The 16,694-nt window shown below is 37.6% G+C and overlaps 1 protein-coding gene across 5 annotated transcripts in view; it reads right to left on the reverse strand.

Annotated features, from left to right (window-relative positions):
* Nucleotides 1-16,694, reverse strand: part of APC (adenomatous polyposis coli) — a 100,833-nt gene that overhangs the window by 62,985 nt on the left and 21,154 nt on the right. For all 5 annotated transcript variants that reach the window (XM_014951464.1, XM_014951465.1, XM_014951463.1 and 2 more), the window contains exon 2: nucleotides 5,380-5,532. In XM_014951464.1, coding sequence (XP_014806950.1) covers nucleotides 5,380-5,514 — 135 coding nt within the window. In that variant the 5' untranslated portion in view covers nucleotides 5,515-5,532. The remainder of the gene's footprint in view (nucleotides 1-5,379; nucleotides 5,533-16,694) is intronic.

A 16,694-nucleotide genomic window follows, 5' to 3' on the forward strand; every position in this document is an offset into this window, starting at 1 on the left:
AAAACATGCCCTAGCACCTCCTGCGCTTTACAATGAGGATCATTAAACACTGATGATCAGGGACAGCTGATCAGAATAAAGTAGGTTTTCAAGGTTAAATACCAAAAAGTGGTAGCTAAGCAGATTGTATGACTGTGAAATGGGGTTTGGCGAGTTAAAAGAAAACATGATCACTTCTTATCCGATCAAGGAGACACCTGATGAAAGAAGTCAAACATTCCAAAAGAGAGAATCCCTCAGTAGCCATTTTAAAGCAAAGCTTAAAATTCAGGCAAGGCGGGGTAAAGAATACCAACAGTATCTGAAATCTTATGTTGCTACAAGTGTCAAATCATAAAAAAAGGATGTAATTAAGCACTGGTATACCTAATATAAAGGATCAGCCCTCTATTTTATTTTAACTCCTGTGTCTTATAGATCACAAAATGCTACTGATTCTGTGATTCCACACAAGGTTAACAAAGAGTTCATGTCCAAAAAGTGTAATAGAGCACCAAAACTTTGCAAGCCTGTTAGTTCCTGGAACATTTTGAACATCAATCTTCTGTTTTTATAAACAAATGTAGGTTAACAAAGTCCAAGATGGAAGCAGTATATTTTTCAGATTCCCTCTTTTTAATGAGACAAATGAGCTACTGTAACTCTTAAGTTGCTAGCTTGCTAGTAAGTCTGCTATTTCTGCTAAGGATTGTATATTCATCCCTTTATATAGTCACAGAAAGATATTATAGGAAGTCATATTTATAGATAATATAATATGCAACACAATCATATTTAATTATGAAATCACACTCAGTCCTAATAAGATAAAAGCTTCTCATATTCTCACAAATCCATCATGACAGAAAAAAGATGAAAACCAGGCACTGTTGCATCTTCTTTAGCACACTTTTTACCTTTAATTCTGTTAATTTGAGTATCAATTAATCAACCTCACAAAGTATGCACAACACTGCGGTACATCTGGAATATTACATACTATAGGCTTAAAAATTTCTTTTGCGACAACATTTAATTATCTTAGCTTAACATTGTACCAACACATTCAAATAAAAATCCTCAAAGTATCTTAGCACTTGATTTTTTATTTAGCCAAAATCCATTCCAATCTAACATAATAGCACCACTATGTGCATTACCTAATTAGTGGAAGAAACCCACAAACAGCATCCACGTCAAAAATAAACCACTCTTTGGATCTACACTGGACATATAGTAACTAGCTCTCTAGGACTTCATCTTTTAAACCTCAATTCCTTAAAACAAAAAAAAAAAAATGACAGCCAAAAAAACCCCATAGAAAATTATTAAAATTAAAACCTTTATATGTGGACAACGATTTGCCAAGAAGCCAGCTTCCACAAAACAAAAACCTGTAAAAAGCCTCAAGAATAAGCAGCTCGTGATTTTCTGAGAGCAATAGTTTAACCATTGCCTTGTTTCTTTACAACGCATATTTAGCTGGTTAGAACATTTCTCAAAAAAATAATGAATCTGCATCAGTTCTACTAGCAGTCTTCCTATTTTATTATTGATACGTGTGAACACAACACAGAGGACATAAAATAAGCCAGAAAATCCTATCTAGAGTGTAATTTTAAGTGTACCATATAAAGGTGAAAAGAGCAAACGTTATGCCCACAGACCTCACATATAATAAAGATGGCTTTCTTCCACAAGATAAGGCACATTACTCATTTACTGTAAGATCCAAGCACTCGAAGTCCAAGTGTGGAAATTAAGCATGATGTTATTATTTTGGTACCTCTTGAGGACCTGAAGTTCAGTTACATATACTTATTTCTCCCCCCAGATTTGATATGTGGAAAAATGCTGACATGAATTAGCTATGACCCAAAAAAAAAAAAAAAAAAAAAAAAAAAAAGAAAGAAAAAAAAGTAAAAAAAAAAAGTGATAGTTGTAACTTTAATTTATAGCTCTTAAAATAATTGTTTTGAGGAGTATAATCCCAGCTCTGTTTACGGATTATGGTATTCGGCACATCTCACTGGAAACGGTATTAATAATGCGGGGTGTGGGCTCATAGTTGAAAAAAAAAAAAAAAAAAAAAAAAGAAAAGCCATACTTAACAGAAAAATATTTGTCTTGTAAACAAGAAGCAGGGAAGAGAGTCTGACAAAAAAATCAGACTACACAAAGTAGTATAGCTGATATTGGACTGATTTTTGTCTCTTCAGGATTTTTACAGTCTCTGAACTCAAATAAGACTATGTTAATTTTTTCTAAATCTATCCATAGCCTGTGTTTGATGCGGTTACTTTTACTATCTACATCTAGACAATGAAATAGTTTTTCTTCATTTATAGGCCAACATCATTATTTCATTGACCATCAAACAGGGTATTTGTTGACTTAGAGAGAACATTTTATCATACCAAACTGCTGTATTTCATCTGACAGTAAGCCAACAGTAACAACTGAATTTCCCAAGTTAGTCATAATACTCTGAGGGATTTCTTTTGTTTGAACAGCTAATCCCTAGGACAACACAAATTAAAAAACAAAGTAGACACTGTTTTATTAATCATTTTGGCACTCTTGTTATCACATTTATCTTTGTTTACCCATTATGTTGTTTTCCAGTCAGCAAATGGACAGTTTTCACTTTTAAATATGAAATTTAGCTTTAACCATGAAACATTCAGACATTGTTCTTATATAGGTCAGTAGTAGTTTATAGTACATGTGCAAGATGAGCTCATGTTAAGCTTTTAATTCCAGTATGATTACCTTACATTTCTGAAATGGAGAGATTGCACATATGAGGCACACTTACACAACATTTTAACACTACTACTTCCAAAATAAATTTCTTTATAATGATACACTATTGTCTTAAAATGCCCCTCCTAACTATTGCCTTTCACAACCAATTAAAGAATGTAAGGCAAAAGAGGAGATACAAGCAAACACATTAACAGACCAAGGAATCACTGCGAGATGCTTCTGCGCTAGCCCACAGATCAAAATTCATGGTGCAAGAACAGGGATGTTTGCCACAGAACCACAGCTCGTTTTTCACACTGCCACTCTGCATTTCCCACTAATATTTGGGATTTGATTTGGTGTGGTGGGCTGTTAGGGCTCTGGGACACTTACATGCTCCCAAAGGACCGTTTTTCCAAAATACTTGGAGTTTTAACTGCTTATTTGGTAGCCAAAGGGCTTTCAGTCTCCCTGCTCTGGTTCTTCTAATTACTTTTCTTGTAATTATCCCTAATTATGACACTGGAACAATACAAACCATGCAATTTCTTTCAGTGGAACAGAGCCACCACGTACTTTCTCCAAAAGCTTGTAAAACTAAAATTATCTCCTGACTGAAGAGAATCCTGCAGTGGTCCCCCCATCAAACTTCACCCACAGACTCCAATCAGACTCCAAGATCATTCCCATACCATCATTCAGGTTAAAGACAAGTCAAAGCTTAGTTTTGACCCTTTCCAAACACATCTGAAACAAACAAGGGAAAGAAACAGCTTCTTTGTTCGGGGGCAGGAGCAAGCACTCCTGTGGAATACAGTTGGTTACAATTTCTTCATAGAATATAGATTAAAAAAAATATCATATTCATCCAGACCATCTCTTCTCCACCCGTCCCCCAAAATGAAAAGAAACATACTTAGTTTGATATTTGAGTTAAAGGGTTTTATAGGATAAACCCCTTAGCTCTAGAATGGCATTTCAGGAGAGAAAAAAACACAGCATCTACTCTGAATATGCTCATAAGCACTCCCTCCATGCACTGCAATAGAGCCACTTTCGGTTTGGTGGTGTGCCAGGTTTGAAGTAAGGATAGAAAGCTCTTCCACATCCCAAGTTAATGCCCTAGAGACCAGCTTATACAGCTGTTCTGTCTCTAGGTCAGCAGAAATTTAATTATTTGCACAAATGCTAGAAAAAAGAAAAAAAAAGAAAAAAAGAAAAAAAGGAAAAAACTATATAAGGACAAAGAAAGGGAAAAAGACATTTTCACTCTTTCTTTTTCAAATTATGAGGCAGATCATCTCTCCTACTCTTCCCTTCCTTATTTTAGACTGTAACGACAGGAAGGAAAGGGGAGTTACTGACAAATTTTTATATTACCTCAAGAAAAAATAATATAAATAACACAACTAGCTTTCAGATACATAACTGAAAAAACACACTTTTTCTTTTTTCCACAGCAGCTAATGCCAATCACTGTTTCAAGCAGCTGGTGTAAAGGACTATAAGTTCATTTTGATGTAGATAGCAGAGCCATTTTTATTTTTCACTGCACTGCAATACAAGGGTTAAATGTATCTAAAAAATTTGTGCTTCTTTCAAGTCTTGTAACTAGTGAGAGTGCTTCAGAACACAAGATAATTTTTCTTTTTATAGTGAATATACAGGTCACAAGCTTCATGCTGGAGGAAAAGAAAGTTCACTTCAAAGTGTTTTTAATTGCTATTTCATGAGATTACAATATTTGAAAAAAATAAATGTTATTTAGTTAGAAAGGAACAGTATGTCTGTGATATGAAGATCAGAAAGCAAGGAAATGAACAAACAAATGTTGTTTAGTTTTTTGAATATGCCTACCCTATACAGGAGTATATACAGAGATACCAACAATTTCTAAGCCACCAAAAGCAGTCTGATTTTGCAGTTAGCAAAAAAGCAGCAGGATTTGTCAGTCTAGAAACAGCACTACATTAATGCTCCTTTAATGCTCACGAAATTCTGTCTTGTTCAGTGTCATGAATCAAGGGAATGCAGCTGTGTATGTACCTTAATACTGATCAAAATCCATCTAAATTTCAGCTGAGCCTGGTGTTTCCTCTTGGATACATAGCTCTGAAGGTCTACACCTAGCCAATAAACAGCAGATGGACAGATCTGGGTGAAAATACCAAGTGCAGATTTAGGCTTTGGGAGAGGCTGGAGCATCTGTGGCCTTATTTTAAAATTAACTGTTCTTTTTGGGATGTTAAATATTGTAACTGTAGTAAACCCAAAACTTTTCAACTTGCCTCAAAACACTGAAAACCTCCCCTCACTCCCATGTTTTCAAAAGCTGAATTTCAAACTATGTCAGCAGACTGGTCTTCCTGCTGGTAAATACAGCAGTGCTAAAACGGTAGTGCCTATCATGACACACCAGAAAAGAAGCTACGAAAACTAAATGCTGCTTCTAAAAAACTGTCTTGAAATATTTCAATTTTCAAATTTAAAAATAAAAAAAATATCTTCACTAAATAGATTTGATAGTTTTCCCTGGGAAAGGACTTCTGTAGGAGTCTAAAAACACACAAAACTTGTCAAGCAACTACCAGTCCATGACACAAAAGGCAGCAACAGAAACACAGATGCACACAGGAACAGAGCTTGCAATACCTTCATGTTAGATGCCTCGGTTTCCAGTTTTGTGAGGTGATTTGAGTTATCCTCTAGCTCTTGCCGAAGGTTGGAGTTCTCCATCTTTAATGCCTCAACTTGCTTTAACAACTGATCATATGAAGCTGCGGCCATCCTGGGCTACCCTCAGCCCTGAAAAAAGTAAGAGAAAATATTAAACATTTTAGAAAAAAACCCCAAATTTATCTAGCCGTAAGATTATCTCTCTCTCTTTCCCATTTACCATTCAACTTTTTAAACATTTAATTTAAATCCATAAAATCAAACTATTAATGCATAGAACTAATGACAGTTCAAGGACTTTTTTCAGTGGGCTTCCATTTGATACACATGATCATGATTAAGCAATTGGAAGAAGGTCATTAACAATCGCATCAGGTATTAGGGAGAACCAAAATACATGAAAGAAAACCATAACATCAAAAAAAGCATCCTTACCATTCATATTTCAATTCTAACACTGAGAAACTATGCAGATAAAAGACCATATTTAACCATTTTTGGAAAGACAACAAGCACCATCAACCATATTTAAAAGATGCTGACTGCCTACTTATGAAACAAAAAATAGCCACAGATGTTCAAAATTCCTAGGAATGGCACAAACTAAAGGAAATGTTGTATGAAAGGCAAATAGGAAATATTGAGGAACTTTAACAGGAAAAAAAAGGCATTAAATGTAGTAGTCATCAAGACTTTTGTAAAAATACTCTCCAAGGCATAAAGATTAAAACAAACGTACTTAGAAAATTTCAACACAAGAAGGGTCATATTGCACAGTAAAATAGAGACAAAAAGCTATTCTTGGTATCAAGATATCCCATATTATTTTGGGTAATATTGTTACCAGTGCTCAAACACCATCACAATTATTCAGCCATTACAAAGGAGAAAGAAACAAATACTCCAACTTAAGTTATAAATTTCAAATTGTTTTCCCACTTTCCAAACCAAAAATCATCAAAGTTATTAATCTAACAATGTAAATTAACTAAAATGTGGCTAACCATGTTTGAAGCTCTTTACAGTTGAACCTATCAATTTGTTATTCATCAGCCATTCAAGAGAATATAAGGAAGCCTAGCACTTCATACACACGAGTTACCCTTGCAGGGTCATTGCAGGCATTTCCTAAGTATGCAGCCTGTAACTCAAAGGAAAAAAAATGCAACATTTCATTCCATCTTTACTTTTGGAAAAGATGAAACAATTAAAAGCTCTTATTTAGCACTTTTTGAGTATCCTCTCACCAGCCTTTTGACCTTACTGCTTGTGTAATTCCTTATGTAATCTACTTCACTCTTCCAGACGAATCTTAATTGAATTATCCAGCCCACTAAAAAAATAGGTAAAATTAGTCAAAAAGACTTTAGTTCCCGAATACCAATACTGAAAACGGTGTTTAGTCTTTCTAAATTTAAACTCAAGGAAACATAAAGCATATATACCATTGAAGACAGGAACACTAAGAAAAGCTGTAGTGCATTTGATATAACTAGTTTATATTTCCTTTTCAAGAAGCTCATCTTCATGCCCTACGTATCTGTCATCATCAAAGACAGGAGAAGGAAGAAGCCTGCCACTTATGGCACTATGATTTCCGTGACGCTACCAATAAGCTGAAGAAAAAAAAAGAAAACCCTAACAAATTTCTTCTTCAAAATTTGGTCATGCTTTACTGGAGACGTCATTTTAAGAGAAATGAAGGCAATCTGAAACATTACACTACTATGTGAATTCTATGCTTTTATTATCAGATTCTTTCACCTAAAAAGTGGAGAGCTGTCAGAGAGAGCTGTAACAAAACAAAAACAACAACAACAAAGGGCAGATTGCTTCTGTTCCACTTCATGTATCCGTTTTTTTTAAAAATTTTTTTTTTAAAGTAACAGTTTCTATTCTTAATAATAAAACCAACAACTTAGTTCACATTTCTTTTCAGAACATACACTGCATAGACAATTCTGCACAAGCCCAAGGAAAGGTAGATGAAAGTGGACACACTTTCATATTAGCTGTCATAAATCAGTATTGTATTGTATTATTGGTAGAATCTGTTTGTTTTGACTCAAGTGTGCCACATGTTTATTCATTTACATTTAATTTACAGAAGCTGATGTATACCGTGTATTTGACCTGGATTTTGATTCTAGCTAGAATATCTTTTTCCCCCATTATTTTAATTAGCAATTAGTATGAAAGGACAGGTAGTGATAAAAAAAAAATATCAAGATTTTCCACTTTCTGTCCACACTAAGGAATTCTCAGTAACAGATTTGGAATGTAAATCAATTAGCCACATTAACAAGATGCATACACACAATGAAGAAAATGGAGAAAACTAAACGAGGGGAGGAGCTACATTAGAAAGACAGCAACTGCATAGCTCTGGTATTTTAAATACAAAATAAGCTTAAGTGTACTTATGTTAAGAGAGTACGGATGCAGTTTCTGAAGGGGAAGTATGGTCTGTCTTTTCCCCCTCCTGATCTAAGTTCCTAAGCTTCCTTTTGTGTATTTTATTTTCATATCATGGAAGTAGGACATCACTAAGAGACAGCATTCTGCCTCAGACTAGGAGTCACTTCCTGATTTATTCAAATGTCAAAACTTTAATCTGTGAGTTTTCAGATAAAAAAAAACACATTCAAGTTAGCTGACTACCACAAGCTGGGTAATCCCAAACATCTTCATTTTTTTGTTAAAGAGATGTCCAAATGGTCAATAAGCGACAGTGCCACAGGCAGAAACTCACTCCTGGCCAGAATCACAGCAATGCCTGGCAGCTGCTCTCTGCTCACAGTGCATTCATCTCGCCACCTCAGGATACAGCCAGAATTTTAAAGAGAACCCTTTAGCAGGGTTGGGAAAAAAAACAAGCCTACATCATATCTGTTGGGAGCATGGCGAGGTTTGGTCAAAGTGTGTCTGCAGTCAGTACACCCACAATGAAAACCAGACTGAAGGCAGCCAGTCTCATGCTATCAATATGCTACGAGCAAGCGGGCATCTGCTTCTGGCGATGCCTGCCACCCCACTGGCTGAGGCATCTGGGCTTCCTGGGGGAAACGCAGATGTATCCCTACATCCCTGGCCCTCCAAGATAATTCTCCTTTCTGCTGCCTGTAAAGGAAGGACTAATACTTATTTGTGGAGAGAACAGTAAAGTACTTCTTAGAAATTATGGATATCACCTACCCCAGCTGCACCAAGGTGTTTGATACAGTGCCACATAACCAGCCACAGCTGTAACGGAGATCAGTAGAAAAACTGTACATGGAGTAGCTCAAAGACCAGATGACACTGGGAAGTGCTGAAAGCCAAACTGTTGGGCTGGAGGCTGGTTGTTAGCAACGTTCCCCCTAAAGTAGTCTGTGACAGGTACTTTTAAATGTTTCATTACTGACCTTTACACAAGAAGTGGCATCAAAACTTCCTCCCATAAATTCAAGAGGCTTCACAAGGTCACAGGACTACATGTAATACAGAAGGAATCTGATGGACTTAGGAACGGAGCCGTAGAAACAGGGTGGAATTAAACAGCGTAACAAGGTAAGGTCACTCATGTAGGAATCTCATCACCTGGAAGCAGTGAGTGGGGAGAAGCAACTCAAGCCTGCGTGGTGCCTGGGCACTTCCAACACGAGACTGGCACAAGGAAAGCAGACACCATCCCCTGAGTTATCAAGTCATTTTACAAAGACATGAGCAAGGAAAGTGAATTTAAGTGGGCACAGGGAAAGATGCTAAGTGGTCAAGGGACCAGAGGGTCTCTCATATGAGAAGAGACTCGACAAGCAACCCTTTGCTGCCTCAGCCCAACAAAGGCTGGAACAACACAGCCACGCTTAGTTATTAGGGAAGGAAAAACACTCAAGGAGGAGAAAAATATTTGTGTTAAAACACAATACTGACGCAGAACAAATGGGTATAACTCGGCAATTTATCAACATAGGCTGGCAGCATCCATTAGAAGTTGTAAATTCAGCAACATCCTTGCCTAGCTCACCACACAGGAAGGAACTGGACTTGGTGGTTCAGTATTCCTGTATTCCTAAACTTCAATACAGAAAAATGCTGTAGTGATTTTCGTATCTCCAATATATTTGTATCTTTTCCTCCTGAAATAATGAAATGCCAAAGCATTTCACAGGGGACACCATTATTTCATTTCAAAATGGGGGAAACGGACAAAGGTAATGCATGACCACAAAGTAGCTTAGGCTTCCCAATGCTGAACACTGTGACACCTCTCAGGCACTTAGTTTGTAGAGTGAAATCATGAGGCTCCACCATGCATAAGCTGTTCCATGTATATTGAGCTAACACCCTAAAAATTAAAATCTGCCTCTCTTCTGGAAATAGTTTCTTACAAATAGCCTCATATTAGACACATCAGATCAGAGTTCAGGTCCCAAAACTAAGCCTTGGACTTATGATCCAAATTATTTGAGTACAAAAAAATTACCTAAAAATTTTCTTAAACACAGAATTGGTGGCATCAATAGAAATTGACCGTACCAATGCATCCCCTTCTTGTAATTTCTCAGTGGTCAAAACACTTTTCCTGAGCAAAAAGTAAAACTCTGGACCCTGTCTTGGCCAGACAGGGTTCACAGCCACATATCATTTCATTCACAGCAGAAGTAACGAGTAACCAGTCTAAAGGAAAGCAAGGAAAAGCTTACATGTGGCCCGCTAGCCTGAACCTGTACCACGGCACACACACACACACACATCTTCAAGATTACTGGGGCCAAAACCAGCTGAATCAAGAAAAAATGACTCTTCTTCCTCACCTCTCCATACAAACGCACTAGAGTGGGGGGGGAGTGGAGAGGAAGAACTCTGCCTCCAATACCCATTTCACATTTTACCTGTCCCAAGGGAAAATGCATGACGCATGCAACAGGACCCAGCTTTGCCAAGTTCACCACAGCGCTGCAGTCAAGCTCCCTTTTGTGCTCTGTGCTTTGCAGAGTGGTCATCCCTCAAAGGGAGGAATGGAGACACCCCTTTCTCTAGACTTACTCCCAAGAAATAAACCCCTCAGAATACAGAAACTCTGAAACTCAATTCTCTCATCGTAAGAAGCACAGAAAAGCTAGGTCTCCTACTTCCCTGACCCATATTTCTCATCATTAAGAGGTTTCTTCTCCATCTCCTATCAAAGTAAGGTGAAATTATGACAAGATATTTCACGCTTTACTGAATCAGCACTTTGCATTAATATATACATCAAAGAAGAATTTCAAGCTGGATATAACTCTTTTACACACTAAAATAAAAATTAATGAGAAGCCTAAATTTATGCAAACATACTGTTAAGATTTAGATATGCATTTTTCTAGATTAACAAAACTGTATCAGTAACAACTGCCCAGAAATCAGGAATGTAGATGCATTCTTTTTAGTCTCAAATCCCAATAGAAAGGAAAAAATGGCAATATTCTCTGAAAACTTATGATTTTTTATGGATTGGCCTTTTTCTTTGAAGTCAATAAGCATAAATACTCTACATGCCCTAAAGAGGTTCTACTTAAGAACCCCAACAATTTGCAATAGATTCATTAAATCTCCTTATGAAAATATCTTGGGCTTCCATTACTATTTTTTTTTCCCATAAAAGCTATCATTGTTACCAGAGCATCCTATTTTTAATAAGCAATTTTTGTAGAACATATTAGTCTTAGTCTTTTCAGAACAGAGGCTGCAAATAATCTAAGATATAAAGCCTACCATGTGTTTTTTCAACAATAGAGAGAGGGACCTGATACTGTCTATACATAAAGCTAGATAATGTTTTTAGATAACTACAACCTATTTGTTTCAATTTTAGAAATCTTCAATGGAATAATTATTCTGTCACCCACACTAATTGTCTGAGGGTGATTACTATTTTGGGGTTTTGTTAACAATAAGCTGTATGGCTACTGCAGACAGCAAAGTCAGTGAAATAAGGCAAAACCAGTTTCTTCAATAAGGCCCAATCCAAAAAACAACAATGTCAGCTAGGGCCCCTGTCTAATTTATTTTGGATTATGAGCTTTGTTGAAAGTAGTAATTCAGATGTTCAACTCTCTATTAACCAAGCAGAATTTCGCATTCTACTACCACCAGCAGTAAGCAGATGCGTTCTTGCACGCTCTAACTGAAGATTTTTCACAATGTAGTTTATCCTCTTAATATAACAACTTGTAATCATTCAATCTAATGTTCATGAATACCTAGAATGAATTTAGTGAGGTTGGAAAGGACCATCAACTCTGGTTTCTTTCTACATCCACAAATTTTACTGACCTCTTCAGTGCTGAGCCCAATATCTTGTCCTTATTATTCTTTACCATTCTGTCAATTTTTGTCATTCCTTCCCATGTGACTAACGGGGAATTGTTCAAGGGCATATCGCACTGAATTCACGGAAAAAACAGTCATACTGTCATAAGGCTTTTCCATTTAGTCTAGCTTACGAACATTTAAAAACAGATCTTTTGAAGCACTAGGTCTCGGGGTTGTGACTTGGAAGCACTTGGCTGCCCCGGTGCCTGCCCCAGCTGTCCACCCTACCCATCTCCGCAGGGTTCCCACCCAGGGCAGAGAGAAGGGCTCAGCTGCTCGAGTGGCAGCTGCCTAAACCACTGCAGATTACTGCCCGACTACCAAGGTAATCTGAAATAGGTGTCGGTTTAACTTACTGTGCCGGGCCATTAACCACAATGGGTCGGCAGCTGTTACACGGCTACTTCCAAAAGAGGGGCAAGGCTGACAGACAGGGGCAAAAAATCCAGCACAGCTGCTCCAAGGTAAGCCAGCCCCACTTACTAACTTCAGCCTTAAATGGGCCATTTTCATAGCTACCTTTATCAATACACTCAAGAGGATAAAGCAGGGGGTTTTCTTGGCCATTCCTACTTTGAACACACCAAACCATGCCAATTTGCATTAATTCAACTTCTCTGTTGACTGAATCCTGTATCATATTTTCCATTACTTTGTTTGAAGCTTGTCTTCAGGTTGAATAGCTTATATGTAAATACCCTTCTGTTTGTCCTTTGGCAAATATCAGCAAAATATTCAGTGCTCAAAGGGTTGTGTTTAAGAACTTAACCAAAAATGAGGATCAGTCGGCATGAGATTGTCTTATCCACTTCAGTTTGGGACAAGCTTTCCAGGGTTGCTCATTTAAAAATGTTTATCCTTCATGGGTATTGTTTAATATTCGCCTTTCCTACTCACAGAAAAATACCCCATCGGCCTGAGATCGTAAAAGCCCATTATCCTGATTCTTTCCAGACAGAGCAGAAAAACTGTATTTCTGCCATCTCCAACATCACACTGCACAACTATGTTAATTCCACGTAGTGATAAGCCTGTTTTATTAAAATTACTTTGGTTGCCGTTGTTCTTAATTCTGCTATGCCTACCTGCATTTAAGAGCAAATCCTAGAACTTCTAGTCAGTAGCAGCTAAAAGGGAGTCTATTCTTTTTGGTTTTTCCTCTCCTGGGCTATGTGGACACACCAACAGAATGAGGAGTCTGAAAATGCTGTAGAGCTTTGGGTGTAGTTAAAAGAGAATTAAGAAAATAGCATAGAATAAGGATTGCCTGTGAGTGAAACAGCAGATCTGGTACCTTCTGTTCATGTTCTCATTTGGTCTGCATTAGCATGCTAAGGTCATCTGAGAGATGCAGGCAGGAGTAGAGAACAGCCATCACAAAACTGCTCTTCATCAGCTTGTTTTAGCAACAAGGGCTTTGACAACAGAAAGTGAACTGCAAGTTATATAACACTACTCCTTTTAATAAATTTGCAAAAGCAGACATTGAAAAAAATTGTCAACAAATTATATCAAATTATAATCTCTAGATTAGGTAGCCTCTGAATTCCTGGTTTTTTCAGCTGTGTAGAAAAACAAGGGTCAGATGAAAAGCCATTACTGTTATCAGTTATCCTAATGCAAAGTGTGAAAGGGTTAGTTTAAAAGGAGGCCACACAATTTTATCTAAACCTCAGCTGCATCAAGAGGATTTTCTTCTTAGTTTTTCTATCCACTTCTGCATGAAGGTTATCTTTGTGGACAGTTGACTAAAACGCTGAAGTGTTGCTGTACCTGACCTCTGTAAATCCTTTTGACCGGGGGCAGGGTAGGGTAGAGAGGTTTTTTAGTTTTGTTCTTCCATAAATGAATTCATAACTTGGCAGGAGCTTTCAATCTATTGTTATATTTTGGGATACTTCCTTAAATTCAATACTTGGCCCGTACTCACCAACCATAAGCAGAAGCATCATCTGTTGTTCCTAACCAAAACATAACTTGGCTGATGAAGGTTCAAAATAACAAGTGATCCATGTTCTCTGCATTCCTTAAAAGACCAGGAGAGGAAAGAGAAGATGATGGTCTGAACTCTTGGCCCACCTTCCTCATTACAGGTCTCGTACGATGGGGGTCAAGTGCGTGTGTGAGAAACAGAAATGACCCCATGTTTAGGATTTTAATACAGAATGCTAACAATCCAAACTCATTCCTATTAATACAAAAAAATAGTGAAATACACGAGTCATATATTTCAAGGCTATGAACAGTCAAATTCAGCTTTTATTACACTGCCAAGAAAAAAGCCCCACTTCTTCCATTATAATTCTGGGTTGGGAAGTTCCTTAGCTGGTTAGTCATGCTGCATTCAGAATACGACTGTGAAAATACGAAACATGATTTGCATTTAAATACTATATTGAACACAAAGCAGCTCAGACATCATTTGAATCATAACCTATATTGGACCAGGGATGATTCACCAGCCTGAACACTCACTCTTCACGATGATCATCTTTGCTATTCATGGCTAATTGTGTATGCCCTCACTGCATATGACTTGTTCCTGTTTACTTTCGTATTCCTCATAATCTTTTAAGGATTCAGTTCTAGAAAGTTTAAGACATCAAAAAGTCTGAGACAGGTCTTCATTTTCCTATTTTAACTGAATTAAACCCCAAAGCCTTAACATGAAATAAATCAGCTTTAATGTAAAAAAAAAGAGAAAAAAAATTATTTTATAATAAAGGAATATTTCTCCATATTGGGTGACCCATCAGAGTCATCTTCAGGGCTCCTTTCAGCACTTGTAGGGAACAGAAGACCATTTGTCTTGCAGCATCTGTTCTCATAGGTCCTGCACAAATTTTGGAAAACCACCAACCCTGGCAATAACTTAGGGTCACAGCATATCATTAGTAGCACAGCCTATTTTAAACAGGGTTTCATTACATTGATGAAAAAAATAATTAATTGCATTTCATCAACATAAACGTATAACCAACTGAATTAAGACACATACTGATATCCAACATAAGAATTTAGAGACCAAAGGAACCAATTTCAGCCATATGCATTTGCAAATTATGCTGTATTATTCCATGCTGATGATATACTAATAGTGCACTATGACAACATGTATCAGAACATTTATCATAACCAAATATTCTGTACAAATGTTTTGGCAAGTATCATGGTAGCATTTGAGTGACAATGTTTAGGAAACTCTGCACTCATAAATAATTTATATATTAAAGTGATCTTTTATTCAAGCTGCCATTTTTAAGAGTGTGACTACAGTTTCTTACAGGAACTACTCGGCTTGTTACACAAAACAATACTAAGACTGTTTCTTATTAAGACTTAAAAAGGTACAGGAAGAAGCACCACTATAATAATCATCATAATTACTACTGTGCTTTTGTCACCCTCCCTTTCAGAAAAGTGATGAAAGCACCTCTGCATCTACTGTATCTTCTAATATTTAAGTAACTGTAATGAACATTCAAAAAATTAGAGGAGAAAGATCTAGTATCACTAATTTACCTTTTGAAACCAATTATTCCGAATGGTTAGTCTTCAACTGATGTTTTAAAATTTAACATCACCTAAACCCTTTCTTACTGGCAGACAGGAAATCTATGATTCTAAAAATAACAGTATATATAGAAAATGTTTTAGAGACATGTTTACTATAGAGCAGAAATTTAAACTCAGTAAGTTAGACCTGTCTTCATCAAACCTTTTTTTGTGCACTGTTGTTATTTAACAGGACTGAGAAGGGGAAAAAATATTTTATCAGTTACTTCAAGTCTCTTTAAAAATACAGAAGAGTCTGGTTCCAGGAACCTACTTTCAGTACATATGTTTATGGGTATTTTCGAAGAACTGTAATTTTGGCAAAAACAATCACAAATCTACTAGCTGCATTAGAACTAACAAAAAAACAACTAAATAGTAAAAAGAGAGTAGAAAGAACATTAAGGAGCTATTTCAACAGAATGAACAGCAGAGGGGGGAGGTATATAAAAACTGAAATTGATCTATATTGTAATATTCATATATGCACAGTAATTTACTGAAAAGACATTCCATGCAAACTAAGAAGCTGTGTTTCTTGCTACGCCTTTAAAAGGCATCTTTCAGCATATGACTATCCAAATCAAGTCAAAACCGGGCTGCACTGATGCCTTGCAGAAGATCCTATCAAATGAAAAATGCTCCTTACAGGTCATAGCCAGGGTCCTCCGTGTAAGTCAACGGGAAGAATTTCAAATCTTGACCCAAACAACAAATAGGACGACATAATTCAGCAGCTTAAGTTGTCTTCCAAAAATCGCTACAGGTTTTCGCAAAAGCAAGGAGCGTTCTGCTGGCAATGACCTAATTACTAGAATAAAAGCTGCGTATCTGACAAAGGGGAAGAAAGGACCCACTGCTTCATACATAATTTATTAAGATTTCCCACAGCATTCAGGTTAAGTCGCGGACCCGAGCATCTCTTTGTGATGTTAAATAAATTGGTGAGAAGTCAGCGGATCCCCAGGCGCACCGAAGGCGCTCCCGGCCCGGCTCGCCGCCGCCCGGCCTCCCTCTCCCTCCTCCCTCCCCTCATCCCCGCCGCTCGCCCTTCCCGGCGAGGGGACGCGCTGCGGCAGCGGCGGCACCGCCGCCCCCCCGCCCCCGTCACTAACAAAGCCGGGCCGGTGCCACCGGCGGGCACCTCCTCCCGCACGGCCGCCACCGGGCTCCCTGCAGGCTTTGTGCCCCTCGCCGTCGGGGCGGGCTGGGGCTCGGTCCCGCCCGCTGGGGCTCCCCGCCGCGCCCGTCTCCGCAGGCGCGGGGTTTTCCTCCCTTCCGCGCCGGCAGACCCGTTTTTTCTTTTTTTTTTTTTTTTTTTTTTTTTTTCACAAAAACAAAAAAAAAAAAAAAAAAAAAAAAAAAAAAAAAAAAAAAGTTCTAGGAAAAATATTAAACCC

The sequence above is a fragment of the Calidris pugnax genome, unplaced genomic scaffold (assembly GCF_001431845.1).
Source record: "Calidris pugnax isolate Ruff unplaced genomic scaffold, ASM143184v1 scaffold148, whole genome shotgun sequence".
NCBI lineage: Eukaryota > Metazoa > Chordata > Aves > Charadriiformes > Scolopacidae > Calidris > Calidris pugnax.